Here is a 27,978-nt window from a genome sequence, read left to right as displayed (position 1 = left end):
AGGTGTCTGACACGGCTTATATAAAATATATGAGTTTTTTTTTAACACATAATAGCAGCCTAACAGCGTGGTGAAAGGGGAAAATTATAAATCAAGAAACCTGTCTAGTACCGATCTAATTAATATAAGGTAGGGTAATTTGTAGTACCAAGGCGATAGCTACCTACCTGGCTCTCAGGCTCTGAGGCTCTCTGTTTACTGTAGCACCACCACAGACAGCACTCAATAAAAAGCGGGTCAAGCCAGCAAGTGTCCAAAATCCGTTCAGACTTATTATAAGTTACATACAAGACATGGACCCCTTAATTAATTCTCCAACCCCCTCTCACTGTCATGCTTCCTCGTCAACAACCATGCCGTCTCTTACAGATTCTCTCACGGACGCAGTTGTCCCAGCCATTCTTGAATTTTAGCCGTGTCATGACACACTCGGCTAAGAAAACGGACGGAATGGCACTCCAACGACCACGCCAGTTTCCCACAACTGGTTTCGAAGTAGTAGGCCGAGGTCAGAAGCTCGAAGAAGAGAAACTTCCATTCTACGTCCGAGAGGAATACTACCCGATGCAAATAGGAGACGTCGTACATGTCCACTATCAGGTTGTCGCTAAACTTGGATACGGCACAAACTCAACTGTTTGGCTAGCTCGCGATCTTCGGTCCGTCCACATGAGGCAAGCTTGCCAGCAATATAGCACATGGCTGACCTTTTTAGGGACGGCAAATACTGGGCTCTTAAAGTGTATATAAATACCTTGCTGCACAACCAGGAACTTCGCGTGTACAAGCATCTTGCGAGCGCCCCGTCAAACACTCCAACTGAACTCGGCTATGATCATGTCCGTCGGAGTCACGAATCCTTTCAAATAAGTGGCCCAGCTGGCAACCATGACGTGCTTGTTATGGAGCCGTTGGGAACGAGTTTGCAAACATTCCAAAACTTGCAGAAAGAGGGTGTCTTTCCGCGCCAATTCGTTACTGGCGCGCTGATGCAAGTCCTTATAGGCCTGAACTTTCTTTTTGAGGCGGATGTACTCCATACCGGCAAGTTCATTGGTAGTTTAATCCTATTTGACTTGACTACTGACCAGCTTTTAAATAGATCTGCATGCGGACAACCTTTTGATCGCGCTCACAGACGATTCAATTCTCTCAAGGGTAGAACAGAACGAGATCGACACACCCAGTGCGCGAAAGCGAGTAGAAGACACCATTATCCATGTTTCTCAATACATTTTAGGAGCCCGAGGACCCCTGGTCATTTCAGACTTTGGGCAAGCACGCATTGGCGCTGAGCAGCACGGGAATGCTATGCCAATACCATATCGCGCCCCGGAGGTGATTCTAGGAATGCCATGGAACTCTGCAGTAGATAGGTGGAGCGTTGGATTACTGGTAAATTTCTCATTACAAATATTCCTACACATTGCCTTTACTAATTGCTTGAGTGTTTTCTAGGCTTGGGATCTTCTTGAGAAAGAGAAGCTCTTCCAAGTATACGACAGCGAGTCCCAAGAACATAACGATGCCTGCCATCTTGCAGCTATGACTGCGTTGATGGGTCCGCCACCTCCTGAATTCTTAGAAAAGAGCACTGCAACCAGGAAATACTGGGACAGCAATGGTAAGCTGTCTACTAAGCCATCATCCTACCACCGTACACCTGCTACTTCACTTATATTTTCTCTAACCACAATATTCTGCTTCAGGAAAATGGATTGGGCCGGTCCCCGTTCCCACCGAGAGAACATTCGATGCTTTAGCCACAGCTCTAGTGGGAGAGGACAGAAAACTATTTCTCAATTTCGTTGAGTGTTTTGTGTGGTGGCTTCCTGAAGTAAGATTGACAGTATTGCAAGGTTACATGCATCCGTTCTTGCAAGGGGGGACGTTGCCAGACGATGTTGATTAATGTCGCCTCTATCATTGCTGCAAGGAGTGGAAGTAAGGTAAGGATTGGTATGCACAAGGCTCTGGTTTCTGTATACGGTGGGGTCTGGTGGGTTGTATCAAGACACTTTCGAAATGATCACCTAGGAAAGGTTTAAGGTCCTTCTCGTCCTAATCTATGGGTATCAACATGATACGGTATTTTTTCGCGTAGCCCTTGGCAGGTTCTGCCGCTGGCATAGTGACAGTGTCGCTATTGATGGGATTCGGACGAATATTTGTACTCCACGCCAGGTTCGTGCCTCTGGTAGAAAATCAAAGGCACACAAGAAGGGAGATTTTATGTCCTTGGGTTCGAATTGCATAGCTGCTGCAGACGGTGGCGATTTTTAACTTGTGGCCGGCTGAGACCAGGTTTGGCAGATTCGGTATGCGCGACTGACACCCTGCATGAGACTGAGACTGGATGCCTTGTTTCTGTATGCCAAGTAATGCACATCAGCCACGTGTTGTACGGGGGAAGATCTCGAAGTCTGATGGAAGGATGGAATTTGATGTGTTATCCGTATGGCAGGTCCGCTACTAGTAGTCTATCACATCTTACTCGGATCGGTGGTTTGTAGAAGGCGACCGACGAACTGAGGAACGACAATTGGATAGGCTACCACCGGGGAGAACCGATCAAGTGCATTTTCGGAGCCGAAATAGCAACGGTACTTGATGAAAGGCTACCATGAGCGCGCAGAGCGACTGTTTGCCGTAGTATTCGCGAAGTAGTCTGTAGGGTAGGCTGTGATGGCGGACTGGAAGTGAGACGGCACCACTGCGTAGTTTTGGCGGCCTCGGGGAGCATCGCTAGGATAAGTTTGGCGTGACGACGTGTTGGCCATGGTTTCTACCTATTGTATGCTTGCCCCCTCTTGCTCGCTCTGAGTGGTGGGCAGATGAGGGCTGGTGATATGAGAGCAGCAAGATCCCCCACAGTCAATCGATAGAGTAAAGAGGGGCGACCTATCCATTTTCACCAGGAGCAGCGCCACTGCAATAAGTTACGTTATGAGCGCGCAACAAGGAAGAAATTATGGCACTTCATAATTAAAGAAAGAAAAGGTTCTCGACCCCACCAAAATAACTAGACTGCCCCTCTACCCAAAGCAAAAACTACATACACAGCCAAAATTGTCTGCGACAAGCGCCCATTTGTTCATCCAGCACAGCCCCTCCACTTTTCCGCCCATCCACGCTTTTTGCCTCTCTTTTTGCTCTTCATTTCCCTTTTCCCCCCTCCACCTCGACTACTTTTATTCACGGCCTCTTCTTTTTTCTTTCCCCTCCTCCTCACGACCAACACCGCCCACCATGCTCATCTACAAGGTACGATAAACTCCTGAACCTCCGAAAGTGCATCATCCCCCCCCACGCTCTCGCCCAACTCTGCGCATCTGCAGCGACCGACCGAACCCCGCGCCACTCAGTTGTCGAGTTTTTTTTTTTTTTTTTTCGCCGCCTTCCCCCCTCCTGCACCCCGCCAATTGTCACCAACCCCTCTCCCAAACCACCAAGCACATGGGACCCTCCCCCTGTCGCTACGATGGGCGAAAAAAAAAACAGAGCAAAGGAAAAATATTATTCGAATGAGCTTCGACTAACATGATGCGCCGATAGGACATCCTCACCGATGACGAGATCGTCGCCGACTCGTACGATGTCAAGCTCGTCGACGACATTGTCTACGAGGTTGACTGCGCCATGATTACCGAGGGCGCCATCTCTGTCAGTACGTCTATACCCCCCGAATGAAGAGAAGAAGAGCGAGAAGAACAAAAGACAACAGTGGGAATGCTGGGAGATGCTGCGAGGCACCATCAACAGCATAAGCGACAGTGCCGTCTACCCAGCGCGAATCACCCCACTAACTTCCCCTCCCAGACACTGGCGCCAACGCCTCCGCCGAAGAGGTCGAGGAGAGCGTCGAGGATGCCGACGTCAAGGTCAACAACATTGTCAACTCCTTCCGTCTCCAGTCCACCCAGTTCGACAAGAAGGGCTACCTCGTCTACCTCAAGGGCTACATGAAGGCCGTCAAGGCCAAACTGCTCGAGAATGGCGCCCCCGCCGAGGAGATTACCGCTTTTGAGAAGGGCGCCTCCGTCTACGTCAAGGAGAAGCTCCTCCCCAACTTCAAGGACTTTGAGTTCTACACTGGCGAGTCTATGAACCCCGATGGCCTGTAAGTTTATCGACCCTTGCCCCATCCAAGACGCGACTTGCTGACCCCTCGTAGCATCGTCCTCCTCAACTACCGTGAGGATGGTGTCACCCCTTACATCATTGTCTGGAAGCACGGCCTCAAGGAGATGAAGGTCTAAGGTCTGACCTTGCGAGGTCCCTTGGCTTGTTCTTCTCCTTTTCAACTGGGATAGCTTTGCCGTCGAGGATATATAAAACAGCCGACCAGAAGAAGTCGTGGCGTTGTTTTCGTCTTTTACCAAATGGCGGATGTATCACCGGATCTAGCCCTTTTTTTCTCGAATATGACAAAAATAAGGACGAATTGATGACCCAAAATGCTCATGTACTCAAAGCTATGCTATAAACGCCAAGTGACTGTGAAACGGTGAAACTGACATTCTCAACCACGATGACCAAACGGGACCGCTGCCTCCAAGCGAAAAGGTTTCTAGAGGCGAGTTGGAGCAACTAAAAGTTTGGCCGTGTCGACAAGGGAATAGGAGGCGGCGCGTCATCCTCCGCCGTTGGTGACCCCGCCAGCCCCGGCTTCTTCTTGGGCGGCGGCGGCGGCGGCGGCTTCTTCTTGGCCGCGCCCGTATCCGACTCCTGCCCCCCATTCGCTCCTCCTCCTCCCCCTCCTCCTCCCTGGACCTTTTGCGCGAACCCCCCAACCTTGTCCGCCACGCCGTACTTTTGGTTCCACGCCTGCGCCTTGCCGTACCCGGCCGCGACCTGATCCCCGTGGCGCTGCCGAAAGTTGTTGGCCGTACCGGCCGCGGCCCGGGCGTCGGCCAGCGACACCTGCGACGGGTCCTTTTGCAGCTGCGACGCCGTCTTGAGCGCTGCCTGTTTTTGCGCCCACGTCGTGCCCTGGCTGGCCGCCGGGGCCGCGGCGGGCTCTGTGGTCATCGAGGTGTTGAAGCGCGCGAAGCGGTTTTGTAGCTCGTTGAGGTGGTTGGTGTCGCTGCCGCTGCCGCCCGTGTTGCTCTTGCCGATGCCGAGACCGGGCACGGACACGCCGGCCGCGCCGAGGCGGCTCACGGCGCCTTGGTTCAGCGAACCACCGCCGTTACCGGCGCTTCCTGTTGATTGCGGGCTTGTAGAGGGAGGTGTGGCGGCCCCGCGCGGTGGTAGCCTCGGCGGCAAGCTCGGCGCGGCACCAGCCCGTCCGGGTAGCGCCGGCACGGCTCGGGTGGTGGTCGCCGCACTGTAAGGAGGCGGGCTCCTCCCGTCCGCGCCGTCTCTCCTTCCTGGCGGCGGCGGCAAGTGGTCGGTCCGCAGGCCGGTGGTGTCGGTCCGGTATGGGCGGGGTGGCGCTGGCTCGGCCTCTTCCTGCTCCTGCTCCTGCGCCGGCACGCGGGTTACGCGGGCGGGCGGCTCGACACGCGGTCCGTGGGGATCCTGGTACTTTGACGGCGCGGTGACGACCTTGCGCTTCTCGCCGCCCGACGACGACACCGCTGGGGTGGGCGCGGCGAGGCCGGTGCCGCGACGTTGTGGAGGGGGCGGCAGCGACGACGGGTCAGTCAGGGTGTGCAGCGGTCGGGAGACGTGGTCCTTGTTGCGATCATCCTTGGCGTCGCCGCGGCCGACGAGGCCTTTCTGGAAAAGGGCACAAGAGTGTCAGTCAAGGAGGGGGAGACGGGAGACAGCCGGGTGTTGAGGTTGCGTACCACTTGGTTTCTGAGTCCGGTGCCCTCCTTCTTGCCCTCCTTCTCAGGGTGCCATCCATTCTTGACTAAATCGCCGAATTTCGACATGCTGGTGGTGGTGTGGTTTTGTAAGCAGCAACTTTTGAAAGAAAAATAACAATTTGTAGGATGTAAGAGATATCGGATCAGAGGCGTTGGGTGATCGCGTGGGATAGGAGAATGCGCATGTTATGTTGTGTTGGCTGGTGAAAGGTGGAATGACGATTACGGATTACGCACTGCGGGGAGGCTTGGACTTGGACCTTGGGCAAAGGTTGCTGGGACCCCACTGGTTGAGCAACACCAACAGCTTCTAGAAACTTGCACATGCAGCTTTTTGTACTTCAAACTAAATTATAATAATCTTCTTCTCAAATTCGAGTCCAATTTTTCCATCCCTCACAACCACAATACGCTGCAAACCCGGCGCTAGACAAGCAGGGCCATCACCGGCGCATCACTACCGCTTTACACGCTCTGCAGCCCACCAACGCGTCTTGCTCAACGACGGCGCGTTCGTTCTGTCGCAAGCTTCCACCCGCACCATTGCCCTCCTTCAACACCTGAACAAAACGGCCGTGGCCATGTCGGCGCCAGACAATGCCGAGTACGAGCTGCTCACCGAGCACTTTAGCTACCCTCCCGTCGTACGCCTCTCCCCCCCTTCCAGCTGCAGCAGCCTCTCCCCCAACTCGGCACTAACCGCCACATAACCCCCTCCAGTCTCTCCTCGACGACATCATCAATGCCGTCAACGTTCTCGCCGACCGCGCCGTCGGCGCCGTCGAGACAGCCCTCACCGGCCTCAACCCGCACAGCATCGGCTTCGGGCCCTCCAAGAAGCGCGGCGCCCCCGGCACGGCGCCGCCCGCCGACACCAACGGCGGCAGCAGCGCCGACCCCGCCGCGGCCGCCAAGCGCGAGATTGAGCAGGGCACGCACCAGCTCGAGACGCTGCTCAATGCCTCCATCGACAAGAACTTTGACATCTTCGAGCTCTACGTCATGCGCAACATCCTCACCGTCAAGCCCGACGACCAGCCGTACATGACGCTCGCGCACTACCGCGGCCTCGATTTCGCCCCGTCCACCGCCGACGCCCCCGCGAGTCTCGAGTCCGTCACGCAGCTGCGCCGCAGGCTGCACGCCAGCCAGGCGCTGCAGGTCGCGCTCGAGACGGAGCGCGTGCGCAACGAGGCGCTCCTGCAGACGCTGCGCGCTGCCGTCGGCGTCAAGAGCACCACCACCACCACGGCCGTCAAGACGGAAGACGGGGCGGCGGCGGCGCCGCAGCAGCAGCAGACGAATGTGCTTGGATTCCTGCATGATCGCGGCACGCTCGAAGAGGGCGGCACGGAGCGGCCCATTGCCACGACGACCGAGTTTACCCTCGCGCAGCTGGACACGCTGCGGTCCCTGTCGTCGACGCTGCGGGCCCTGCTGCCGGACATGGCTGCCGAGGAGGAGGAGGAGGAGCAGGAGCACAAGGAGAAGAGCTGGCGCCGGGAACGCGCCGAGTATGTGGAGAGCGCGTCGCGGCAGTACCTGGAGACGGTGGCCGGCGTGGAGCTTGGACCCGCGGGCGAGGTGCGCGACGGCGAGTGGCAGGGCCCGGGGAGGGGCATGGCGCGTGAGGAGCTGGATGGGTTAGAGACGGTGGTGGCGGTCCTGGGCGCGCAGCAGCCGCCCGAGGACGACGAGCCGGCTGCGGCGGGAGACGACGAAGACGAGAGCATGGTGCAGTCGTGAGTGTCGCGGGCAGCCAACTTCACATTTGTATAGTCATTTGTATAGTCATTTGTATAGTCATTTGTATAGTAAACTTGTATTTGGGGCAAAAGCGGGATATTGGCGTCTATCACTATGGGAACGGCACACGGTTATTTGCGTTGAATATACAACGAATGCTACACCTCGCAATGGGAAAACATCACGGACGGGAGAGCTAGACGCTGGTAAATGTACATGGTATTGAGTATGCTAATCTACTATCAGATCTGTCCGCATGGCGTAGAAACAACGCGGAGGATAGGCTATATATGAGCCAAAATAGTGTACAAATTATACAGGTGACAACAGCACCACTCAGTAGTGCTCAATCAGCTTATGCAGCCCGCCCGGCATGTTGGCCTCGTCTAGGAGCTTATTCTCCTTGGCAATGTACCAAAAATGATGCTTCCAGAAGCGCGCGTCATCCACGTCTCCATGGGGGCCCCTCTGTGCCTGCGCCACCATCTTATCATGCAGCACCGCGTCGACGACGCGGCGCGCATTTGCACCGTCGCCCTCGGCCACGAGCGCGCGCAGCAGCTCATTGAGGCACGGCAGCGACGTGACGGGGCGGCCGGCGGCCGCCAGCTCGTCAAAGCGCGCGAGCGCCACGTACGGTTGGCCCGTGATGGCGGCGGCGCGAATCACGCGTTCCCAGAGCGTCTGGTCGCCACGATCCGTATCGGTCATCTGGTACTTGCGTAGCAGCGCCTCGATCGGCGCAAACGAGTGCGGGTTAAGCTGGAGAGAGCGCTCAATGAGAATCGTCACCATGTACGGGTTGATGCGGACTTTCTGGTGGCGCAGGTGCGCGAGTACTGCCTCGACGGCGGCGTCTGAGGCGTGGGCTAGCGAGGCAACGGCGTGCAGGGCCTTGGCGTAGAGCTCCGAGGTCAAGGTGAATTTGGATCGCGCCAGGTCGGCAAATACTTGGTGGACGGCCTCGACCTGCGCCTCAGGCGAGTCCTGGCCGGTTAGCGCCAGCATCTCTTCAATCAGGATGACAAAGGTCGCCTGGTTCGGCTCCACGCCGTTCTTCTCCATCAGATCCATGATCCAGGCGACGTCGTCCGGCCCCGTCGCAAAGGCGCGGCGGAGGATGATGTTGTGGGTGCTAATGTCGGGTTTGATGCCGTTATTGTGCGCCCAGCTGAGAAGCACCTTGGCCGCCGGCGGGTCAATCTCCAGGATACCTTTGATGCAGGCATTCACCATTTCGATGCTTGGCTGCACCGCACCACTTTCTGCGACGCTGTCGCTTTCAACCGCGTCATCCCAGTCTTTTTGCAGCTTTGCGAGCGCAGTCATGCATATGCCAACCTTCCCTTTGAGAATGTACGCTGCGAGGCGCTCCGTCCAAATCGGTACGTCGAGGCGCACGTTTGCGCGTTCGAGTTGATCCCACAACGCATCAATCTTTCTTGTATCTTTACAGAGCCGCCACCCGTGCATCATGCTCGTATATGTCTTGAGAGTGAGGGGAATCTGCAGCTTGGCCATCGTCTCCACGGCCGTCTTGTACTCGTAGTCTAGTCGCAGTGCGCAGGCGACAAAGATGACAAAGTCCATCAATTCAGGCCTGGCTTGTACAGCAGAGCGCAGGCTCGGGTTTTCGGCTTGTTTTTGGTATAGCTCGGCCCAGACGGTCCGTACTCCCGGCTTATTGCGTTCTTCATATGCCTTGCGCAGTCGCCTGTGGATTTGTACCAGGCTGACTTTTGACTCAGATGTAGCACCGCCTTTACGCCATGGCATTTTTTCGGTATTTAGGAATTGAACGAGCGTGGGCCATTGGTTTGTGATATATGCCTGAAGTTCATGGGACTTCTCTGTTGGAAAGGGGACGGCATGATGGATAACCCGATGGGGAAATTGTTGCAGCATTGATTCGGCGCTTCGGCTGTACTCGCAGATAAAAATTCTTGCCAGCTCCAATAATGGTGCGAAATCTCTTTGTACATGCTCCGTGACATACCGCGGGTCGGAGCAAAAGCACAACGTCGCTAGAAGACCGTCCATCAGTTCTCTCGCCCGGCCATTTTCAAAGTGAGGGAACAGAGCGTCCAGAAAAGCTTCCGGAGTAACGCTACCGTCGTCGAGCACCCCGGTACTCGATTTTGGCGCACTCCTAAGGCCAACTACAAATTCAACCTTGTCCGGCAGTGCCAGCCGCAGAGGCCGATCCTTCTCAGGGAGGCGCAACATTTGCGACACGTGCATCCAGAGCTCCAATAAACTCTGGGCTAGAAATGTGCGATGAGAGCTGGAGTTTTTGTGGGTGGCGAAGACGTGGCATATCTTTAGAGCCATGATGTTGGGGATGTGCGGATTTGTGATGCCCACACGAGTTGCGAGCTGGGCAAGCTCGAGGCAGGACAAGGCTCGTCCATGTTGAATCTCGTCTCTGCAAGCGCCGTAAATGAAATCTTTCAGGAGTTGCGATACGGGTGCCGGAAAATTGGTGCCGTACGTGCGCAAATGGGGCCAGAGGGACTCCTCGAACGTCTTGAGCCGTTGCTTGACGGTCTCGTTTTTCCGTGCCACCAGGGTGCTCAACATGAAGGTTATATCAATTTCGGAGACCGCGTTCGTTCCGGCCAGGTTGTCGTTGGGCAGGATGGCGACCGGCTTGCCTGTCCATTCGGTATTTTTGGCATTGACAATCTGATTAAACATGTCAAAAGCTGATACATCTGACTGGGGCGGCACGCGCGCGCCACTGTGTTTGGGCCTCTGCTTCCCATCTCGATGATGCGGCGTCCGCCGCCCCTTAGCAGCAGGCTGTGAGACTCGCTGAGATTGGTCATTGCGTGTGGTATCGGCGAGGGAGGAGAAAGTCAATTTGGCGATCGGCTGGCGAGCGTGGGTGCGAAGCTGTGAGGTGCATCTCCAGCACACAGCGCGTGACGAGAGCATGGCGTCGATGCTCAGACAAGTGTCGAGCCTCTATGAGCCGCTGCTCGGGTCGTCCGTCGGCCGAAGAAGGATCCGCGCGCCAGTCGAGGTGCGCAAGAAGGTCGGTTGCTGTCCAGACAGGCTCTGATGAATTTGGAGTTGAGATTCCGATGTGGATCCCTCCAGCATTTTGGTGGAACCCACTACCAGTTGCCTGTCAGCTTGTCATTTTCGCCAAGATCAGCAGAGCTTTATTATTATAGTGATATTTATTTCATAGTTATTAATAGACTTTGTTCTTTCAACTGCACCGATATCCCAACAGATAACTACATTGCGGAATCCGCCGTTTCTACAGCGTGCCCACTCTAAAGCGAAGCCGAGAACTTGCCGTCCAACTCTTCCACCTTGGCAACACTCTTCTTGTAGCCCGGGCTGTTCTCTAGAGTCTGGACATACTCGGCAACACGTGGGTATGCCTGCTCCCAGTCCGGCACGACATCCTTGAAGCGAGCCTTGCCCGCGACGAGAGGGAAACTCATCAGGATATCAGCGGCGGTCAGCTGGTCGTTGCAGAGGAACTTGCCGCCCGAAGTGGAAAGCTGATCATTGAGCATGCCGAGATTCTTCTTGATGTTGGGGGCGATGAACAAGGAGATGATCCTGTTGGCTACCATGGAGGTGATGGGTCGAACGAAGAAAGGGATGTCGTTGCCCTTGAGGCCTGCGCATTGGTTAGAACAACACGATTCAAGTCAAGGGTCAAGGGAAGGGGCACATACGGCCAATGACAAGCGCCATGACCAGGTAGGGCATCAAGGTGCCCTCGGCATAGTGCAGGTAATACTGGTGGCGAAGGTAGGCCTCTGTCTCGCCGCCAATGGTGTTTTCCTTGCCCTCCCGCCAGCGCTTGGGAACGAGGCGCTCGCCCTCTGGGTAGTGTGTGCAGAGGTATTCCGTCATCCACCCGCTCTCGGCGAGGACAATGGGCTTGGCATCGGCGCCGGGAGGTGTAATGGCGATGACAGGTGACTTGCCGAGAGGGTGCACCTTTTCGAGCTCTGGAGGCGCCAGGAACGTCTGCTTGTTACGGTGGAAGATTTCCACCTCGTAGTTGACCTTGAGCTCCTCGAGGAGCCAGAGGATGCGCTGGGAGCGCGACTGGTCGAGCCTGCGGGCGGAATATCGCGGTTAGCTCCCGATTCTGGATGTGGTGTCTTCCTTTGCCTGTTTTGGCCCGTGGCCGCAGGCGAACAGAGGAGGAGCTTGTCGCATCGGATGAGAAACGAAGCTGGTCTTCTTGCTCGCTGTTGCAAGGGCTAAGCAACCAGGGATGGAACTGACCAGTAGAGCTTGACCTTGGCCTCTTCCGTAGACATTTTCAAATAGGTTTAGAATATGTGTAGTTGAAGAATAAGAAACCCTACAGACGGATAAAAGCTAATGTAGGACAGAAAACACGGTACTCATCCATTTGCTGGGGCTCGATCTGTTGACAATCCGCAGAAAGGGCCGAGGTTCCACGGAGGGCGATTTGCTAGCGCGTCCCAGTGCAAGTGCATTTCGTCACGATTGGTCGTACTCCTTTTCGGAGCCATTCATTCCGGATAGCGGCGTCCGGGGTCGGTGTCGATATTGGTATCCAAATTGAGAGCAGAATCTGCCAGATGACGTGGGGAAATGACGACGGCACGCAACATGCAAAGCTGAAGCTTTCACATGCTTGCTTGGGCTGGCAGCTCCGCTTTGGCAGTTGGTTGGTTGCTGGTACAAACGGAAGCTCAAAATCTTCCTTCAGTCACTACCTGCCTATGAAATCTAAAAGGAAGATGAAGAACAAGAAATAAAATCAAAGTCATCACCATCAGGGCTTGCCAATTCACAAACTCATCTCCGACTAGCATCCAATCCATTCGCAATCAATCGTGTCGAACTGTCCAGCAACTCTAACATCAGCCACCTGCAGCCGTCTCCTTCCAAAGAAAGATCCCAAGTCACAGAGATGCATTATCACAAACATTGATCAATGATCGATAAGACTCCTATCACAAGAGCCACAGAGTACGGGTACAAATTATCCGCCTCCATCACCGCCACCGCCGCCGCCGCCGCCGCCATCTCCTCCTCCGCCGCCGCCATCACCACCACCACCTCCTCCATCACCACCGCCATCGCCATCACCACCATCGCCGTCAAAACTCCAGCCTCCTCCGTCACCACCCCCTCCACCGCTTCCTCCTCCCCCACCGTGCGCGTCATTCTCGCGACGGCGCGGATCGTTATACCTGCGACGGCGCGGATCGCGCACGTTTCGTCGCCGACGCCTTGTCAATACATGCCGCTGGTCCCAGACGGGGCACCGCACAAGCGCCGTGGCTCCCAGCGCGAACACAATGCCGCCGGCCACCACGCTAATCGCAATAGAAAAGGCCAGCGGGTTGATGCCAGGGTACGGCATCGTGTGCGTGCCCCGCGGGACGGCCAGCAGAATCATGGGCGCGACGCGGAGTGCCGCAGTCAGCAGCAGCGCGATGCAGTGCACGCCCTTGCTGCATTGGAAGCCGACGACAATGGAGAGCACCATGTGCAGCAGCCACGCCACGGCCATGACGATGCCAAAGACGGCTTTGTATTTAAAGGGACCGTAGCCGCTCGCGGTAAAGACGGCGGCGACGATCAACGATGCCGTCAGGGCCAGGAAACTGAGGAAAAAGACGACGGAAGCCGCCCGCCAGGCAGATCTCGGCAGGCAGCTGGTCAGCATCATGCACAGCCCCGTCACAGCACTGGGCAGGAGGCCGATGATCCAAAACTGGATGAGCAGGTTCCCATTTTGATCGAATGCCGTGGAGCCGACGTAGATGAGCACGGCCTGGATCACGAGCGGTGTCATCTCGGTCAATACGGCGCCAATGTAGCCCGCCGCGCTCAGTCGAGGGAGATACTCGGAGCTCGTGCCCGGCCCAAAGTAGTATCGCACGGCCCATAACTTGTGATTGTATTCGAAGCGCCGGATGAGTTGGACCACGAAGCCGGGTTGCAGAGAGCGCAGGCAGCTCCACATGACACTGCGGGCAAAGTTTCCCAATCCCGAAGATGTTTGCTTCCGCACCGCCGGCCGCGCCTCGTCGCTTTCATACCCAAGGCCGTATCCGGGGGCATATCCGGGGGGTATATCCGGGGTCGTATCCGGGGGCATATCCCGGCTCTGGCGTAAACGTGTTCCTCCGGCCCGGCGCAAACAAACTGGGCACTTCCGACACCCACCAGATGCAGCACAGCAGCGCAATCGTAGCGGACAGCGCAAACCAGTGGATCCCGCTCACGGTGTAAGTCGGCGACGGGTCTTCCGTCATTGCATCTTGCTGTTGCTCGCAACCTCGCACGTCTGTGAAACTGCACGACTAATAAAATGAAAGAAGAATAAACAAGTGCGTTTTTTTTTTAATTATGTGGCTGCTAAACAACTTTTTTTTTATTACACACATACCTAGCCGTCAATGCCACGCTAAAGAGTCTTGTGAGACGGTCCCAGCGTCGCAATGCTTCAGCTCGCTTAACCAGACCTATCAGAGATGCGAGAGGCGTCGCAAAATCAGCCTTGCACGTGTCTCATGCGCCTAACCACTTTTATTTCAACTTCCCTCACCGAGTTCTTGGAGTCTTGGCTTTGGAAGCCTCCCTCGACCCTGAATTACAAAAATAGGTTAGCCTGTGGTGCTGCTGCGGCTTGCCTGAGGAGAGGGGAATGCTGGCACCAGGGTAACAAAATAAACCAGTGGTCGGACCAGTGATGGTCTTATCTTCCTCATTCTCGTCATATTCTTCTTGCTCGTACTTCCCCTTTTCTCACTATTCGCTTCCTGTTGCTCCAATTGTGTAGTTTGCTGTATTTGTCCCGCTAATCTGTACCAACTTCCATTTATACAATCTGGGCATATGCATCCAACGCATCGTGCAGACGCCCAAACGTACCGCCGTGCCATGCCTTAAGCTGCGCCCACTCCGGCGCCGGCATGGCGACGCAAAACATGCGCAGCCACGCGCCGATGATGAAGTCGGCATAGCTCACCCTCGCCCCCAATATAAACGGCCCGTCGGCCTTTTCCCTGTACAGCTTGTCCAGCCCACCCAGCGCCTCTTCAAAGCCGTCGAGCATCGCCCGGCGCGCCGCCCCCTCGAGCGTAAACTCCTGTCCGGGCTGCGCGCCGACGCGCCGGGCAAACTCGGCCTTGACCTCATCCGCCGTCGCCGGGTCCAGCGGCATGCCGCCCGCCGCGAGGCCCACAAACGTAGTAAAGAGCGTGTCGACGGCGAGGTTGAAGCGGCCGTACTGCGGGTGGCGCGCGTCCTTGGGCAGCGTGAGCAGCGTGGGGAAGTCCACCGTTGGGGTAAACGCAAAGTCGAGCGGCTGCTCGGGGAACAAGCCGCCGCCGCTGCCGCCCGCGGCCGGGTACTGCGCCTCGAGGTACGCCGCAATGTCAAAGGAGTCGCCGACGACGGCGCCGGTCGCGGGGTCCTGCACCACGGGCAGCGTGTAAAAGTCGGCGCCGTCGGCGAAGCGCCGGCACGCCGGCGCGCCGAGCGACCGCCGCACCCGGGCAATGTCGAGCATCCCGACCCACGTGGTGGCATACGGCAGCTGCTTGAAATTGAGCGCGAACCGGGCCTTCCACGGGTTGGGCGCGCAGCAGGACGCCTCGACTGGCGGCTTCTGCGCAATGTCGTAGAGCGTGATGCGCGACGGGACGCTCTCAGTTGCGGACATGGTGAGAATGGAGATTGTGTGTGTAAACTTGTACTGGCTCTTGGTCTCGTGTCTGTTTTGTTTACACAGTCTTGAGTATGAGGTCAGACTAAATTATTATTAAGGGGGCCGTGGGTTAGGCTCTGATGGGCATTGCCCTAAACTTTACTTTTGTGGTCGGCGATGTAACGTCCCTCAATAATTAGCTACATAGTTAGTTAGTCAACGGTGTACTGCTCTTTATTCAATATTGCTCTCGAAAACACTCATGTTGTCAAGACATAAGGGGCCAAGTGCTTGCAAAAGTCATAAGAATCAGGTAGCTGTATGTTTCTACTATATTTTTCTTATAATTTTCTTTTCTGATCATTACATAACAAAGCGGAATAAGAAAAAACTGTGCGGGTAAAACAACGTGCCAACAAAGAACAAGAGGCTTTCTGAACCTCTTCTTCCACCTCCAAAATCGTGTTGTCCACTGGTCCCATCCCATGCGTAACAGACATGAAAACAAACTTGATGACCATGGCTTTTTTCTCCCATGTAAAAGAAAAAAAAACCGCACAAAGAAGACGCCCAAGCCTGCGAGAGAGATGCTTTCTTTCCTTTTCTTTTCAGATCCTTTTAAACCCATATGCAACGTGTGTGTGATTCATAGCCCTGTCTACATCTAGTCTCCCGCTTAACCGCGGACAGCAGCTCCGAGAGCGCCACCGGTAAACTGCGTACCACCAGCCTGGCGCTGGGGGTTGCCGCCGATGCGGGGACCACCGCGGCCGCCACCGCGACCGCCTCTTTGGCCACCGCGCCCACGGCCGCCCTGGCGCTCAAAGGCGTTAGACGTGCCCTGTGTGCGGTGCTCGAGCGTGCGCTCGTTGGTCTCGATGAGGCTGCTGGCCTTGTCGGAGAGGGTAAGGGCCAGGGACTGCAGGCGGCTGAGCTCGACACCCTTGCGGAAAATGACGGTAGAGGTGACTTGGTCGAGAGAGGCAGCCAGCTCCTCGTGCGCAATCATCTTGCTGACAACGGCAGTAACCTTGGCGTCGTCGAGCTCAAACATTTGCGACAGCGTCTCGCTGGCCAGTGTGTCGTAAAAGGGAGCATATGTGAAGAGATAGGTGCGCAAGCCCTCCTCCTGGATCTGCTTGGACAGCATGGTCTTGATGTCCTCGGCATCGGGCATCAGTTCCCAAATCTTAATGCTATGGATAAAGGTAATAGCCTTCTTCCACTCGCCAGCGGCAAGGGCCTTGGACGCCTGCATGACATGGTCACGAGTGTTCTCAGGGGGGCCGGTGAAGATTTGACGCTCGTGATACTCGAGCATGCGGCGGTAGGTCTTGCTGATGATGCGCTTCCTGACATCGGGGGAGGAGCCAGTCTGGGCCAGCAGAGGAATCTCCAGAAGCATGCTGCAGGTGAGGTAGACGCACTCAAGCAGCTCCAGGTTAATGTGCATGTGGAAAGGGAGCTGGCGCTGCTTCTCTAGGCGCTCCTGCTCGGGAGAGACCTGGCTGTATCGCTGGATCATGACACCCTGAGCGAGCAGCTCCTTCTGTCGGCCACTGCCGCAAATCTCCTGAAGTGTGTTCTGCGCATCATAGACGAGACCCTTGCGGAAAGCGCAGAGGCCAACCTGCACAAGCGTGCGGTTGTAGAGAATCTGGCTGAGGACATCAAAGTTGGGGATGTTCTCTTGAAGATGGGACATGAGCATCATGTCACGAGCCTTGTAGTACTCATTGTGCAGAGCAAGGAAGTAGACCTGGCACAGCATGGCACGGGCACGGATAATGCCGTCGGCGTTGCTGAAGAGGTAGTTGCAGAGCACGTTGACCAGGTTGCTGGCATCCTGGGATTGGCTGCGGGAAGTGATGACAGACTCGACGTCGGAGCCAGCGGCCTCCCAGCAGTTCTCCTCGAAGGTCTTGATGACGGCAGCGGGTTTGAAGTAGACGTGCTCCAGTCTGCGCATGACGATGCGGTTGACGCTGTCCTGGGGGGTGTCGAGGGTGGTATCCTTGCGGAGGTATTCGTAGTAGAGCATGCCGCGGAAGATGATGTTGTAGAGGGAGCTCTCATCCTGGAGGCGCTCAATGTATTCGGGAGTGTGGGGGTCAATGCTCTGGAGAGAGCGGGTAAGCTCATCATCCAGTCTCTCGACGTAGGAGACAATGCTGCCGGGAACCTTGATGTACTTCTCACCATCGGCCCGCGTGGGAGGCTTCTCGTCATCATCCCACTCCTCAGCGTGCTCAACAACAATATATTCCTTCTCCGTGCTCAGAAGCTGGAGAAGGGCGGAAAGCTCCTTCTCAGCAGCCTTCCAGTGGTCGAGAGGCATGGCCGTAGCAGTACCGGAGCCGAGATCGAAGCGAGCCGAGACAAGGGCCAGGAGAGTGCGGAGCTTCTGGTAAGGAGTGTTGGCAATCTCCAGAAGCTTCTCCATGACGGTGATTTGCTCGGCCTTGTCGGTGTTCTTCTTACCGCGCGATTCCATGATGCCGCGGAGGTGCTTGAAGATGCTCTCGGGAGTGTACTGAAGGGTGCGGCCGCCCTTACCGACGGTGGCAAAGCCCTCGTCGTCAATCTCCTCAGGCGCAGCATCGACGGCCAGGACAGACTTGGACTTCTTGGCTGCCTTGGGGGCCTCGACTTCCTCCTCCTCGGACTCCATGAAGGCGTCCTTGTCCTCACGGAACGAGTCAATCTGGCTCTGGTATTCCTTGTTGGTCTTCTTGATCTTTTGCTTCACGGCGTTGAGAGCGCGAGCTTGTGTGGCGTTCATTTTCTTGGGCGTAACCTTCTGCTTGGCAAGAGACTCGTTCATGAAGTCTTCGAGCTCGGCGAGGATGCGAATATAAGACTTGGGGGTCTTGCTGGCGACGGGCACCTTGGCGATTTGACGGGTGAGTTTGTCGAACTCTGACAATATGTAGTTAGCATAACTGTATTCCTCTCCGGTGTCTTGCACTCGGAAAAGTCGCAGTAGGATCGGTCTCACCGTTGGAAATGAGCGTCCAGTCGCCATTCTTCTCGCCGTTCTCAATCTGCTTGATGGAGCCCTCGAGTTCGTCGGAGAACTTGGTCTTTGCACTCCTGACCTTGGCGCGGGCCTCATCATCGCTGTCTTCGCTGTCCGAGTCGGCGTCCTTTAAGAATCTGTTTTTCCCCTGGGCCTCGTCATCGCTGCTGCTATCGTCATCGCTGTCGGTAGGGAAGTCCGAGTCGTCCTCCTGGTCGGAGCCATCCTTCTGCAACTCTTGCTGCTCGTTATCCGAGTAGAGCTCCTCCTCGTCGCTGGAGCTGTCGCTGGAGCTGTCGTCGCCTCCACGGCGGAAGAATCGAGACATGTTGGGCGAGATGGGCTGAACGGTTCGGTTGGGTGTCAGTCCTCGGAGGAATCTCGAGTTATTTTCACGAATTTGTTCAAGTCGCCCTGACGCGCGGGGTGAAAATTGATGATTTTTGGTGGGCAGGTGGGGCGCGCACTTTGGGGCTTAGCGACACGCTTTCAGAGGCCAGCAAGCAGCAGTTGATGGAAGAGTCACACAAAACTTGGCTAGGCGGACCCTGATTGATTACCTCAGCGCCTCTCCCAAACGTTTTTTCTGCCCTTGCCACGCAGGAAACAGGAGTGGTCGATGTATTATTCCCTTGAGAAAAGCACGCTTAATGGGTAGGTATGATGAAGAAGATAAAAGAGTGAGAAATAGTCGTATATCAATGACTTTAGTCGCCGGTATTTTGAAAATACATAATTTCTTGTCTTGACACAGTTGCCACCGCCCCTACAGCCCTGCAAAAACGAAATTGCCCACCCTTGCACTCTCCGTTTTAGTGGTCTGAGCCGCTGTAAGCCACTGCCCTCCGAAAAGTCCCAGCACGACATACCCGCCAGCCAATGCTAGCCTCTCTATATCGGCTTTGCCCCAAAACTTGGTATTAATAACCCTCGTCCCGTCTACATCCCGCGACCACCTGTCCGCCACAACACAGCAATAATGGCGCCTTTACGATGTACTCATAGCTTCTGCTCGGCGCGGGCGTTTGTCCAGCTCGCCAAGCGGCGTTATACCGCCGCGGCCGCACCCACGACTGCAACCACCAGCTGCCTCGAGTTCCTCGCGCCGCGGACCATGGCCTCACCACCTCGGATGACAACCAGCGCAGCTCGGCCTCTCGCGAGACGAAGTGCCGCCGCCCCGGTGACGATATCCAGACGAGAATTCTCCGCCTCGGCGGCTCGGAGTGCGACGACGTGCGTGCAGAACCCGGTCAAGGACGAGGATGGCCACGACATGAGCCTGGAGATTACAGCCCGCGCGGCCAAGGTACGTCGCCGAGATGGCAAACCCACAGCTGCGCAGAATGTCCCCTGCGCGCAGCAGCTGATGCTACACAACGGTGTGCTAACTGAACCGCAGCGCCTTTCGGAAATCATGGTCAAGGACGGAAACCCCAACCTCGCGCTGCGCATCCAAGTCGAGAGCGGCGGCTGCCACGGCTTCCAATATTTGATGAGCCTCATCACGATACCCCAAAAGGACGCCGCCGACTTTGCCACCACCGTCGGCGAAGAGGACTCCATCTTTCAATACGTCGGCGAGGACCCGGCCGTCGGGGCCAAGTACGACGGCGCCCGCATCATACTCGACGAGCCCTCGCTGGACCTCCTCAAGGGCAGCAAGGTGGACTTTACGATGGAACTGATCGGCTCGCAGTTTAAGATTGTGGACAATCCGCTGGCGACGAGTAGCTGCGGCTGCGGAACGAGCTTTGACATAAAAATGTAGGGGCTCATCCTGCATGAGCTTTTGACGAAACAACCACCGCTCTACTGTAATCATGACACACAAATACTGTATACACATAAATAATACTACGCTGTCCGCCTTGGACATGTTCATACGCTGCATATAGACCAAGTACTCCATCGTTGAACAAAACGTCATTGATTATGAGACACTCACGTGGAAACATCACGTCACGAGGATCATCACAGTACGCAGGGAAGCTGGTGTGCCATTCATAAGGGGAAATGTATTCCTCGAAACAAAAGCCCAAGTCGTGCTAGCAAACGCCGAACCATCCATGCCATTTAAGTAGGCCTAAAGTCACTACCATTTTTTCCCCACCCAATCCTTTTACACATTTTTTATGCATTAGAATGCCAGTTTAGTTCATCTGGCGGATAAGGCCGTTGATGGCGTCCTCGCGGTTGCCGAGGTCACCGCCCTCAATGTAGTGCTTGAACTTGCGGGCGCGGAAACCACCGGTGGGGTTGGACAGCTTGAAGGGCCACAGGAAGTTGGAGACCTGCTTGAAGTTGGGGCCGACCGAGTAGATCTCGTGGACGAGATCCTCGATGCAGACGATGCCGTACTTGCCGAGGTTCTCCTCAATGATGGCGTTGTCGGTCAGGGCAATGCGCTGCTTGTTGATCTTTCCGTATCCGCGCTTGTAGATGAGCTCCTTGATGGACTTCAGGTTGGGGTAACCGTAGGCGATCCAAGGCTCAACAATCTTGAGCATCTCAGTGATGGCCTTGGTGACCTTGATGAAGACACCGTTGTTGATCTGGAGCAGACGGAGAAGCTGGAGGATCTTGCGGGGCTTGGGGGCGATCTTGTTGATACCCTTGATGCGCACGACGAAGATGAGCTTAGCCTCGGCGGGGACGTAGGCGGAGTCATCGCTCTTGGCGGCACGGTGAAGACGGATCTTCTCGCGCTCGGCATCGCGGTACTCCTTGACGTACTTCTCAGCACGCTTGAAGATGACGCCACGCTTCTCCTTGTTGGACTGTTGAAATGCATTGTTAGCATGATGGCTCAACCTGAATTGGCAGGAACAAATGAGTGGCCAGGCGATTGTATCAGACCCGAAAGAAGGTTAACGTTCAACAGCATCGACAGATGTCTAGTTGACGAATATGGTATGCATCACATAAAAGATTGCCACAATTGTGAAGGGAAGAGAAGGGGATAAAGACTTACGGCCTTCTTCTGACCGATGGCGGTGGTGCGCTCAGCGCGAGCCTTCTCCTGGCTCTTGCGCTTCTTGAGCAGGGTCTCAGGGACCATAACGTGGTCGTTGGTAGGAACGGTACTGTGAGGCAGATGAGATTAGTACGTAGTCCGGCACGACCCCCGTGCGAAGGGCGTGGAACATAGAGCGCCGGTGCGAGAACTGCAGCTTGAGCGCGACATTCTGGCTTTGGCTAACTCGAAACTGTATTTAATCGGTGAAAGGACAAGTCAAAGGCAAAGTGCCTTGAGCTTGTGTAAAAGTTTTCATCCGACAAGACCTCAGACAATTGTCCGAGAGTACGAAGCTGCGACGGGACAAGCTGACTCCGGGAGAAACCTTTCGGCAGTTCTTCATTGGAGCCAATCCCGTCACAGCAATGCTTTTGAGAGGGAAGCGTGTTCGATGAACAGTAGTCTTCTCCTCCAACGCCCCAGACAGCATCTCTCAGATCCGCAGAGCCATTGATTCCAGGCCTGAAGAAACGAGGGGAATACCGCCACGGGATAAGGTAAAATCGAGCTGGCAAAAGCCTCAATCGAGTGCAGAAAGGTGTTCCATCCCCTTGCGGTTCAGAAAAGCTTCCTGGCTCGAATTGAGCTCATTTGCCCAGCGAAAAGAGGACCACGACAAAATCTGCAACATCTCGACTGCGAACCGGGTCGATGGAATTCATCGAACTCGCTCTCATCCATTCATTGTTTCGCAACGAGGTTCAACAAAGGGGGTTAAGACATACGTGGAACCCATTTCGACGGTTGGCTGTGGTGGTCGGTTAGTGATGAACAAGAAGAAGAGAAGAAGGTGGGTGGGCAGATTGGAGGTGATTTTCTTGTCCGTAGAGGGTACCCCTGGGCGCACACAAGCGAAGAGAGAAAAAAGGCCCCACACAAATTTTCCACACCGCAAAAACAGTCTTTTTGTGGGGTAACGACTATTTCTTTCGCGTAGGGTCAGGGCTTCGCACACACACTCTGATTTCCACTGTTCTGCCACACCCCACCGCTCCTGGCGTGCCCACTCGCGAGCTGGGTTGGCGCCGCCGCCAAACCACCAAAGAGCGCTGCTTCTGGTGCTTGTTTCGATTTTGGAGATTTCTTCATTCTCAACCCGCCCAACCAGGAAACTCAGCAACCATGGCCCCCCAGAAGAAAGTCGCCCGCGCTCCCCAGGAGAACATCTCCCTCGGTCCTTCCGTCCGCGATGGTACGAAATTCCTTCTTTTTCCTCGACATTGATTTCTGTCGAAACCGTTCGCGCAGTTCCCCCGCTAACATTGACTCTTTTTTTTTTCTTTGCACAGGCGAGCTCGTCTTTGGCGTTGCCCGCATCTTCGCCTCCTTCAACGATACGTTCGTCCACATCACTGATCTCAGGTTCGTCCGATTTTTCTACGCACAACGTCGCCTTCATGGACTCGGACGACTAACATTGGCGGGGTTGCAGTGGTCGCGAAACCATCACCCGTGTCACCGGCGGAATGAAGGTCAAGGCCGACCGTGACGAGTCCTCCCCCTACGCCGCCATGTTGGCCGCCCAGGACGTCGCCGCCCGCTGCAAGGAGCTCGGCATCAACGCCCTGCACATCAAGATCCGCGCCACCGGCGGCAACGCCACCAAGACCCCCGGTCCCGGCGCCCAGTCGGCCCTCCGCGCCCTCGCCCGCGCCGGCATGAAGATTGGCCGCATCGAGGACGTCACCCCGACTCCCTCTGACTCTACCCGCAGAAAGGGTGGTCGCCGTGGTCGTCGTCTCTAGACGCAAAACAAACCCTCCACGAATTTTGCTCCCAGAAGAAGAGTTACGATTGCGAAGAAACAAATGTTTTTCTACGTCTCTTTATTTCAAAAAGCAAAGGGGTTTGGTCTATTGGCTGGCGACTTTTGGTGCAGAAGTCACTTGGTCTAACTGGTTTCCATCTGGCGTTGAGAAAACGAGGAGAACGGCACTTATCGCCTGGTCTCCAACCTACCTTGTTGCGCTGCTTGCCTCGTTTAGGGGGGCAGTGCTTCAGTAGATAGTTACAAATTTCGCCCGAAGAAGGCCCATGACAAAGTCACTTCTGCTTTAAAACCAATGTCCCGTGAATGTGAGGTCCCTCGGTGCTAACTGCAATGCGTGTGTGTTTCAACGATGATTCTGTTAAAGCAAAGTTCCAGTTCATATGGTATAAATGCCTAATGCGCCGAGCTGATTAATCTCATCCCAGTCACGCTATTCTATTAAATGTCATATGGATAACTTATTTAATTCCAGGCTTCAAAGACCACATGCCACGGCCAGCACCACCTGTTTTGCTCAGCATTGCTATCGTGTCCAGCGCCGTCTTAAACTCATCGCTCTGTTTCTTCCCTGGACAGTACTGATTGAAATGATCCACGAGCATCTTGCTGGGCACCTTTCCATTGTGTCGGTTAATGAATTGCTTAATCATTAGCATGAAATCCTTGGCCTTGAGATTCTTGTCCGCGCCGGGCGTGCCTGAACGAGAACTGCCGCTCCCGGCCCCATCGTCCAGGCCCTGCCGATCAGCCAGATTGCTCAGAATACCAGCCGAGCTGGGGCCCGCGCGGCGACGATTGCCGCCAGGCCGACCGCCCTGCCCAACTTCGCCCGTCCACGTCACCGTGCCGATGGGTATGTTTCGGGCTTCCTGCCCAGAGCGCCGGAGATGCGCAGCGGCCTGCTTGGCGACTTGGTTTGCCTCGTATCGAAGAATGGCAATGTCGGCCTTTGCTTTTGAAGGGCCGTTGACAATTTGCTCGTGGTCGTACGCGCTGTTGACTGAGCGAGCAAAGATGCCGCCAAGCATCCGACGCTCCTCCTGTGCAGCCTTGTCTTCTTTGAACTCTTCCATTGCCGCGACCAAGTCCATGTGCTTCAACTCTTGCTGCTCGGCATCGGGGGCAGCAGTTTGATCCGATGCACCACCCTCGCCATTTGTAATGTTAACCTCGGCACCTTTGAAGACCTCGCTTCGCTGGGTAGCCGCGTCTCCGCCCTGGTTGTACGTGAAGAGATCATACAAGTCAGACAAGTCATACGAGCTGCGTTGCTTTGGATCTTTGAGTACTTTGTTCGTCATGAATTGCTTGAAGATCTGCCGGTGGTAAATCTTTTCCTCAATTGTACCTTCTGTCATCAGTCGGTAAATTTTGACGGGTTTGTTTTGACCAAGCCGCCAAGCTCGCTCTCGTGCCTGCAAGTCTGTTGACGGATTCCAATCTGGGTCAAAGATGATGATACGATCAGCACCTGTGAGGTTGGTGCCTAGGCCACCCGTCCGTGTAGTCATGAGGAAGACATGCACATCTGGGTCGTTGTTGAACCGGTCAATCATGGGTTGTCGCTGGTCAACCGGCGTTTCTCCGTCCATGCGCAAATACGATATGCCGCAATCTCTCATACATTTTTCAATAATGTTAAGCATCAACTTTCCCTGGGAGAATAACAGCATCTTGTGCCCATTTGGAATCATGACGTTTTGTAGTAGGTCTTTGGTCAGTTGAAGTTTTGTCGACAACCTTGGGCTACCATACTCATAGCCGGCTTTTTGACTCAGCTTTTTGTCCAGCAAGTCGGGGTGGTTGCAAATCTTCCGCAAAATGTCAATTCCGTAGAGCGACTGCCACCGTCGATTGAGAATGGCAGCCACCTCGTCCGATTTGAGAAACGTTTCATACGCCTTGCGTTGGCCGTCGGTCAGCTTGCAAAACAAAACTTGTTCCGTCTTTTCCGGCAAGTCTGCGGCGACATCAACCTTGAGCCGCTGCAACAAATATTCGCTGATGGTTTCTTTGAGTGCTTCGGCACATTTCTCTGCAGTCATGACCTGGAGGTTAGAGGCATTGGCGTAGCCTCCTTGCCGGATCGGAATCTCAAATTGAGCCCTAAAGTTGACGAGGGTACCGAGTCGCATTGGATAGATGAAGTCGAATAGCGACCAGAGTTCGGTCAAGTTGTTCTGGATCGGAGTTCCGGAGAGAATGACACGATTTGGCGTGTTTAATTCCTTGCAGGTGACAGTGATTTCAGCATTCGGATTTCGAATCTTGTGGCCCTCGTCCAAGACGGCGTACTCCCACTCAACCTTGAGCAGTTCGTCCGCATACGTCTGAAGACCCGTGTAGGTCGTAACAAGTACGTGACCCTTGGTGACAACACCGCGAATGATGCGTCGTGCCGCATTCGCAGACTTGCTAGCCATGGGGCGGAAATGGTCCAAATCATAGTCATCCTCAGCAGCCGGGTTCAGCATACCACTGCCCGAAGAATGCAGAATGGACACACGCAGCGGAGGCCACCATCGATGGAATTCGCTCACCCATTGTCGAAGGAGCGTGGCGGGAGCAACGACAATGACGGGCCGTTTCAGCTTCTTGCTGCTGTGCAAAGCAGCGACGAAAGCAATCAACTGAACGGTTTTTCCTAGGCCCATTTCGTCACCCACGATGCCGCCCACGCGCTGATTGTATAATTCTGCCATCCACTGCACGCCCGTCTTTTGGTAGCCGAACAATGAGGGGTGAATATCGCCAGGGAGCTTGAGGTTGTCGTCAATAGACCAGTCTGGGTGATCAGGGGACGGTTTCGTCCATTCGTCTTCATCTGGGTCGCTTTCGGCCCCGTCAGTTACAGATTCTTGAGCTTGTCTTCTGGAACGTCGGGCACGGCTGCGTCGCGATATCCAGTCGTTGAGGCGGCGTTTGTACAGCTTCTCGTCACCATCGTCAATCTTGGAAAGGTCAATCTGCTCCTGCGCCTTGACAGCAGCCTTGGCCTTGTTCTTGCGGCGCTCATCTCGGATCAGATCCTCTTCCGTGCCTTGCTTCCACACTTTCGAGTCTCCAGAGTCCGAGGCGGATGAGGCTTCTGGCTCGTAATCTTGGGAAGGACTGGGCGACTTCTCGCGGCGTTGTTTCTTGCGGGGCCGCAGCGAAAACTCAGACTCCACGGCGCTGCTCGTAGCTGGTGTGGTGCTTTCTGTCGTCGGTACTTCCTCTTCGAAACCGGGCCGACGCAGCAGCTGATGCGACGCGGGCTCCTCTTCCGGAGCGGCGAGTTGCTGTGCTGCGGCCTCTTCTTCGGCATCGAGAATAGCGTCTGCAAGTTGGCCTTGGACACCAGCAGGCCTAGGCCCTCCTACGCGCGCAAAGGGTGTAATCTTTCCAGTTCGGATGAGGTAGTCGCGGTGACTCTCTCCCGGTAGCCTGGCAGACTTGCCAGTGCTCGGGACTTCGAGAGGATCCTGCTCGTGACGTTTCTTCATGCGTGACTGAAAGTCGGAAATATCGTTGCTGATGTGTAGAATTTCCTGGTCAATCTTGGCCACCTCCTTGCGAATGTTGCCGGCCTGGTAGGGGTTAGTGGCAGCTCGCTCAAGGCGCTTCTTTTCCTTGTCCAGCTGCAGCTTGAGGCGGTGACGCGAGGCCTCGAGCTTTTCGATTCGAGCATTGTCCTTTCTATCCTCCTGTTCCATGATGGCCGCGTTGGCTTGCAGCGTGATGTCGCGTTCCAGCTCGTCCTGATCGCGGACCGTGCCAGTTAAGTTCTTGAGAGCATCCTCCTCTGTCATGCCGGCGAGGTTAGTTTGCTCGGGGCCGGCCTCTCCGGCTTCGCCATGGGCAGCGGCGACCATTTCGTCGACCAAGTGACTGCGGCGCTCGGCATTTTCAGCCGCGTCGTTTTCGTCGTGGTCCATGACGGCCAAGGAGCCTCAACGATGGCTTCCACAGTCGTGGTTGAGTCGGGTCGGCTGTGGGGGATGGCAGTTGCGCGAGCACCAATGCGGCGCTACTCTTCGAGCGGCCTGAGGGGTCTTATGTACCCAAACTGAACAGAGCCTGGTGCGGAAGCTCAATACATGGTCGAGTGCGGTTCTATGCTCTCTCGTGGAGATTGAAAATGGAAAATAGTAACCGTGAATGAATGGTAGGGGCCTGGTTGCAACCGTGAATGAGATGGTAGCTGCCTGGGTGGCAAATCAGGCCACAGCAATCAGAGGTGCCGTTCTGGTCGTGTCACAATCCCCTATCCGCACGCCGCACGTCAACGATGGAATTTAGTAGCCAAAAGCGACAAGCTGAGGATAGAATTAAAGGGCAAACGTCATGGACAAGACGATGCGAAATGGTGAATTCATTCCGTAGACCAAGCCTAGCCCTGTCGAGTTTAGGCAAACCAAACAGCACTAACAATTAAATCGTACGCCCTGCAATTTTCTCCACCAGCACGTGCAGCAGCGTACTAAATTAATAAGGTACTGTACCTAGGACATGGGATCGTCAGGTTCAGCTCGTCGTGCAGCACATATTATATATATATTAATGGCGGATTATCTTAGTCACTATATCATAATAAGTAAACCGATGGCACAACGAGACAGTCTTATGCAAATCATATGCCCACCTGCTAATCAATCTAAAATTCATCGACGGATACATGTCCCGTTTTGCGGATGCCCATAGTAAGCCACCTTTGGGTCGCCTTGCTTCTTAATCGTTTGACCCGCTTCCCGTCTCCAATCCCGTCTCGCTGTAGGGCTAATAATAACCAACCAACTTGCCGTTTGCATAGTCACTCTGTATATATCAACCCGACAACCACATCAACTCGGCCATTCGCTGATCATCGGGGGGGCGCTAGAATTCATCGTTTGTTAATACTGAAATGTGGGGGAAAGCCTCGCGGCCGTTGGTGTCCCGCTGCCATTGCCTGGCTCC

The 27,978-nt window shown here is 55.2% G+C and overlaps 13 protein-coding genes across 13 annotated transcripts; 5 read left to right on the top strand and 8 right to left on the bottom strand.

Moving 5' to 3' along the window:
- Nucleotides 1–450: 450 nt before the first annotated feature.
- On the top strand, nt 451–2,048 carry CCM_01620 (Protein kinase-like domain; the record flags this gene model as incomplete). Its single annotated transcript, XM_006666775.1, has 6 exons — nt 451–659; nt 716–1,056; nt 1,103–1,395; nt 1,459–1,624; nt 1,710–1,837; nt 1,884–2,048. 6 exons carry the CDS (start codon nt 451–453, stop codon nt 2,046–2,048), a joined length of 1,302 nt encoding a protein of 433 aa, XP_006666838.1.
- A 1,201-nt stretch (nt 2,049–3,249) lies between these two features.
- CCM_01619 (translationally-controlled tumor protein) lies at nt 3,250–4,259 on the top strand (the record flags this gene model as incomplete). Its single annotated transcript, XM_006666774.1, has 5 exons — nt 3,250–3,264; nt 3,556–3,667; nt 3,693–3,773; nt 3,820–4,120; nt 4,175–4,259. The coding sequence occupies 5 exons, from the start codon at nt 3,250–3,252 to the stop codon at nt 4,257–4,259; spliced, it is 594 nt and encodes a 197-aa protein (XP_006666837.1).
- Nucleotides 4,260–4,590: 331 nt separating this feature from the next.
- Nucleotides 4,591–5,882, bottom strand: CCM_01618 (uncharacterized protein; the record flags this gene model as incomplete). Its single annotated transcript, XM_006666773.1, has 2 exons — nt 4,591–5,724; nt 5,796–5,882. 2 exons carry the CDS (start codon nt 5,880–5,882, stop codon nt 4,591–4,593), a joined length of 1,221 nt encoding a protein of 406 aa, XP_006666836.1.
- A 515-nt stretch (nt 5,883–6,397) lies between these two features.
- On the top strand, nt 6,398–7,562 carry CCM_01617 (MIND kinetochore complex component Mtw1, putative; the record flags this gene model as incomplete). Its single annotated transcript, XM_006666772.1, has 2 exons — nt 6,398–6,460; nt 6,537–7,562. The coding sequence occupies 2 exons, from the start codon at nt 6,398–6,400 to the stop codon at nt 7,560–7,562; spliced, it is 1,089 nt and encodes a 362-aa protein (XP_006666835.1).
- Nucleotides 7,563–7,898: 336 nt separating this feature from the next.
- CCM_01616 (uncharacterized protein) lies at nt 7,899–10,499 on the bottom strand (the record flags this gene model as incomplete). The annotated part of the gene is made up of 1 exon (XM_006666771.1): nt 7,899–10,499. The coding sequence occupies one exon, from the start codon at nt 10,497–10,499 to the stop codon at nt 7,899–7,901; it is 2,601 nt and encodes an 866-aa protein (XP_006666834.1).
- Nucleotides 10,500–10,846: 347 nt separating this feature from the next.
- Nucleotides 10,847–11,857, bottom strand: CCM_01615 (glutathione S-transferase, putative; the record flags this gene model as incomplete). The annotated part of the gene is made up of 3 exons (XM_006666770.1): nt 10,847–11,202; nt 11,261–11,649; nt 11,823–11,857. 3 exons carry the CDS (start codon nt 11,855–11,857, stop codon nt 10,847–10,849), a joined length of 780 nt encoding a protein of 259 aa, XP_006666833.1.
- A 695-nt stretch (nt 11,858–12,552) lies between these two features.
- On the bottom strand, nt 12,553–13,834 carry CCM_01614 (uncharacterized protein; the record flags this gene model as incomplete). Its single annotated transcript, XM_006666769.1, has 2 exons — nt 12,553–13,609; nt 13,698–13,834. The coding sequence occupies 2 exons, from the start codon at nt 13,832–13,834 to the stop codon at nt 12,553–12,555; spliced, it is 1,194 nt and encodes a 397-aa protein (XP_006666832.1).
- Nucleotides 13,835–14,400: 566 nt separating this feature from the next.
- On the bottom strand, nt 14,401–15,246 carry CCM_01613 (Glutathione S-transferase; the record flags this gene model as incomplete). The annotated part of the gene is made up of 1 exon (XM_006666768.1): nt 14,401–15,246. One exon carries the CDS (start codon nt 15,244–15,246, stop codon nt 14,401–14,403), a length of 846 nt encoding a protein of 281 aa, XP_006666831.1.
- Nucleotides 15,247–15,907: 661 nt separating this feature from the next.
- CCM_01612 (eukaryotic translation initiation factor, putative) lies at nt 15,908–18,578 on the bottom strand (the record flags this gene model as incomplete). Its single annotated transcript, XM_006666767.1, has 2 exons — nt 15,908–18,150; nt 18,230–18,578. 2 exons carry the CDS (start codon nt 18,576–18,578, stop codon nt 15,908–15,910), a joined length of 2,592 nt encoding a protein of 863 aa, XP_006666830.1.
- A 651-nt stretch (nt 18,579–19,229) lies between these two features.
- Nucleotides 19,230–20,021, top strand: CCM_01611 (iron-sulfur cluster assembly accessory protein, putative; the record flags this gene model as incomplete). Its single annotated transcript, XM_006666766.1, has 1 exon — nt 19,230–20,021. One exon carries the CDS (start codon nt 19,230–19,232, stop codon nt 20,019–20,021), a length of 792 nt encoding a protein of 263 aa, XP_006666829.1.
- A 382-nt stretch (nt 20,022–20,403) lies between these two features.
- On the bottom strand, nt 20,404–22,005 carry CCM_01610 (60S ribosomal protein L7; the record flags this gene model as incomplete). The annotated part of the gene is made up of 3 exons (XM_006666765.1): nt 20,404–21,030; nt 21,225–21,336; nt 21,995–22,005. 3 exons carry the CDS (start codon nt 22,003–22,005, stop codon nt 20,404–20,406), a joined length of 750 nt encoding a protein of 249 aa, XP_006666828.1.
- A 386-nt stretch (nt 22,006–22,391) lies between these two features.
- CCM_01609 (40S ribosomal protein S14) lies at nt 22,392–23,014 on the top strand (the record flags this gene model as incomplete). The annotated part of the gene is made up of 3 exons (XM_006666764.1): nt 22,392–22,461; nt 22,559–22,631; nt 22,702–23,014. 3 exons carry the CDS (start codon nt 22,392–22,394, stop codon nt 23,012–23,014), a joined length of 456 nt encoding a protein of 151 aa, XP_006666827.1.
- A 484-nt stretch (nt 23,015–23,498) lies between these two features.
- On the bottom strand, nt 23,499–26,957 carry CCM_01608 (DNA repair protein Rhp26/Rad26; the record flags this gene model as incomplete). The annotated part of the gene is made up of 1 exon (XM_006666763.1): nt 23,499–26,957. The coding sequence occupies one exon, from the start codon at nt 26,955–26,957 to the stop codon at nt 23,499–23,501; it is 3,459 nt and encodes a 1,152-aa protein (XP_006666826.1).
- Between the last annotated feature and the right edge of the window lie 1,021 nt (nt 26,958–27,978).

Source organism: Cordyceps militaris (genome assembly GCF_000225605.1).
Source record: "Cordyceps militaris CM01 unplaced genomic scaffold CCM_S00001, whole genome shotgun sequence".
Taxonomy (NCBI): Eukaryota; Fungi; Ascomycota; class Sordariomycetes; order Hypocreales; family Cordycipitaceae; genus Cordyceps; species Cordyceps militaris.
This window is presented reverse-complemented; position numbering and strand designations above follow the sequence as displayed.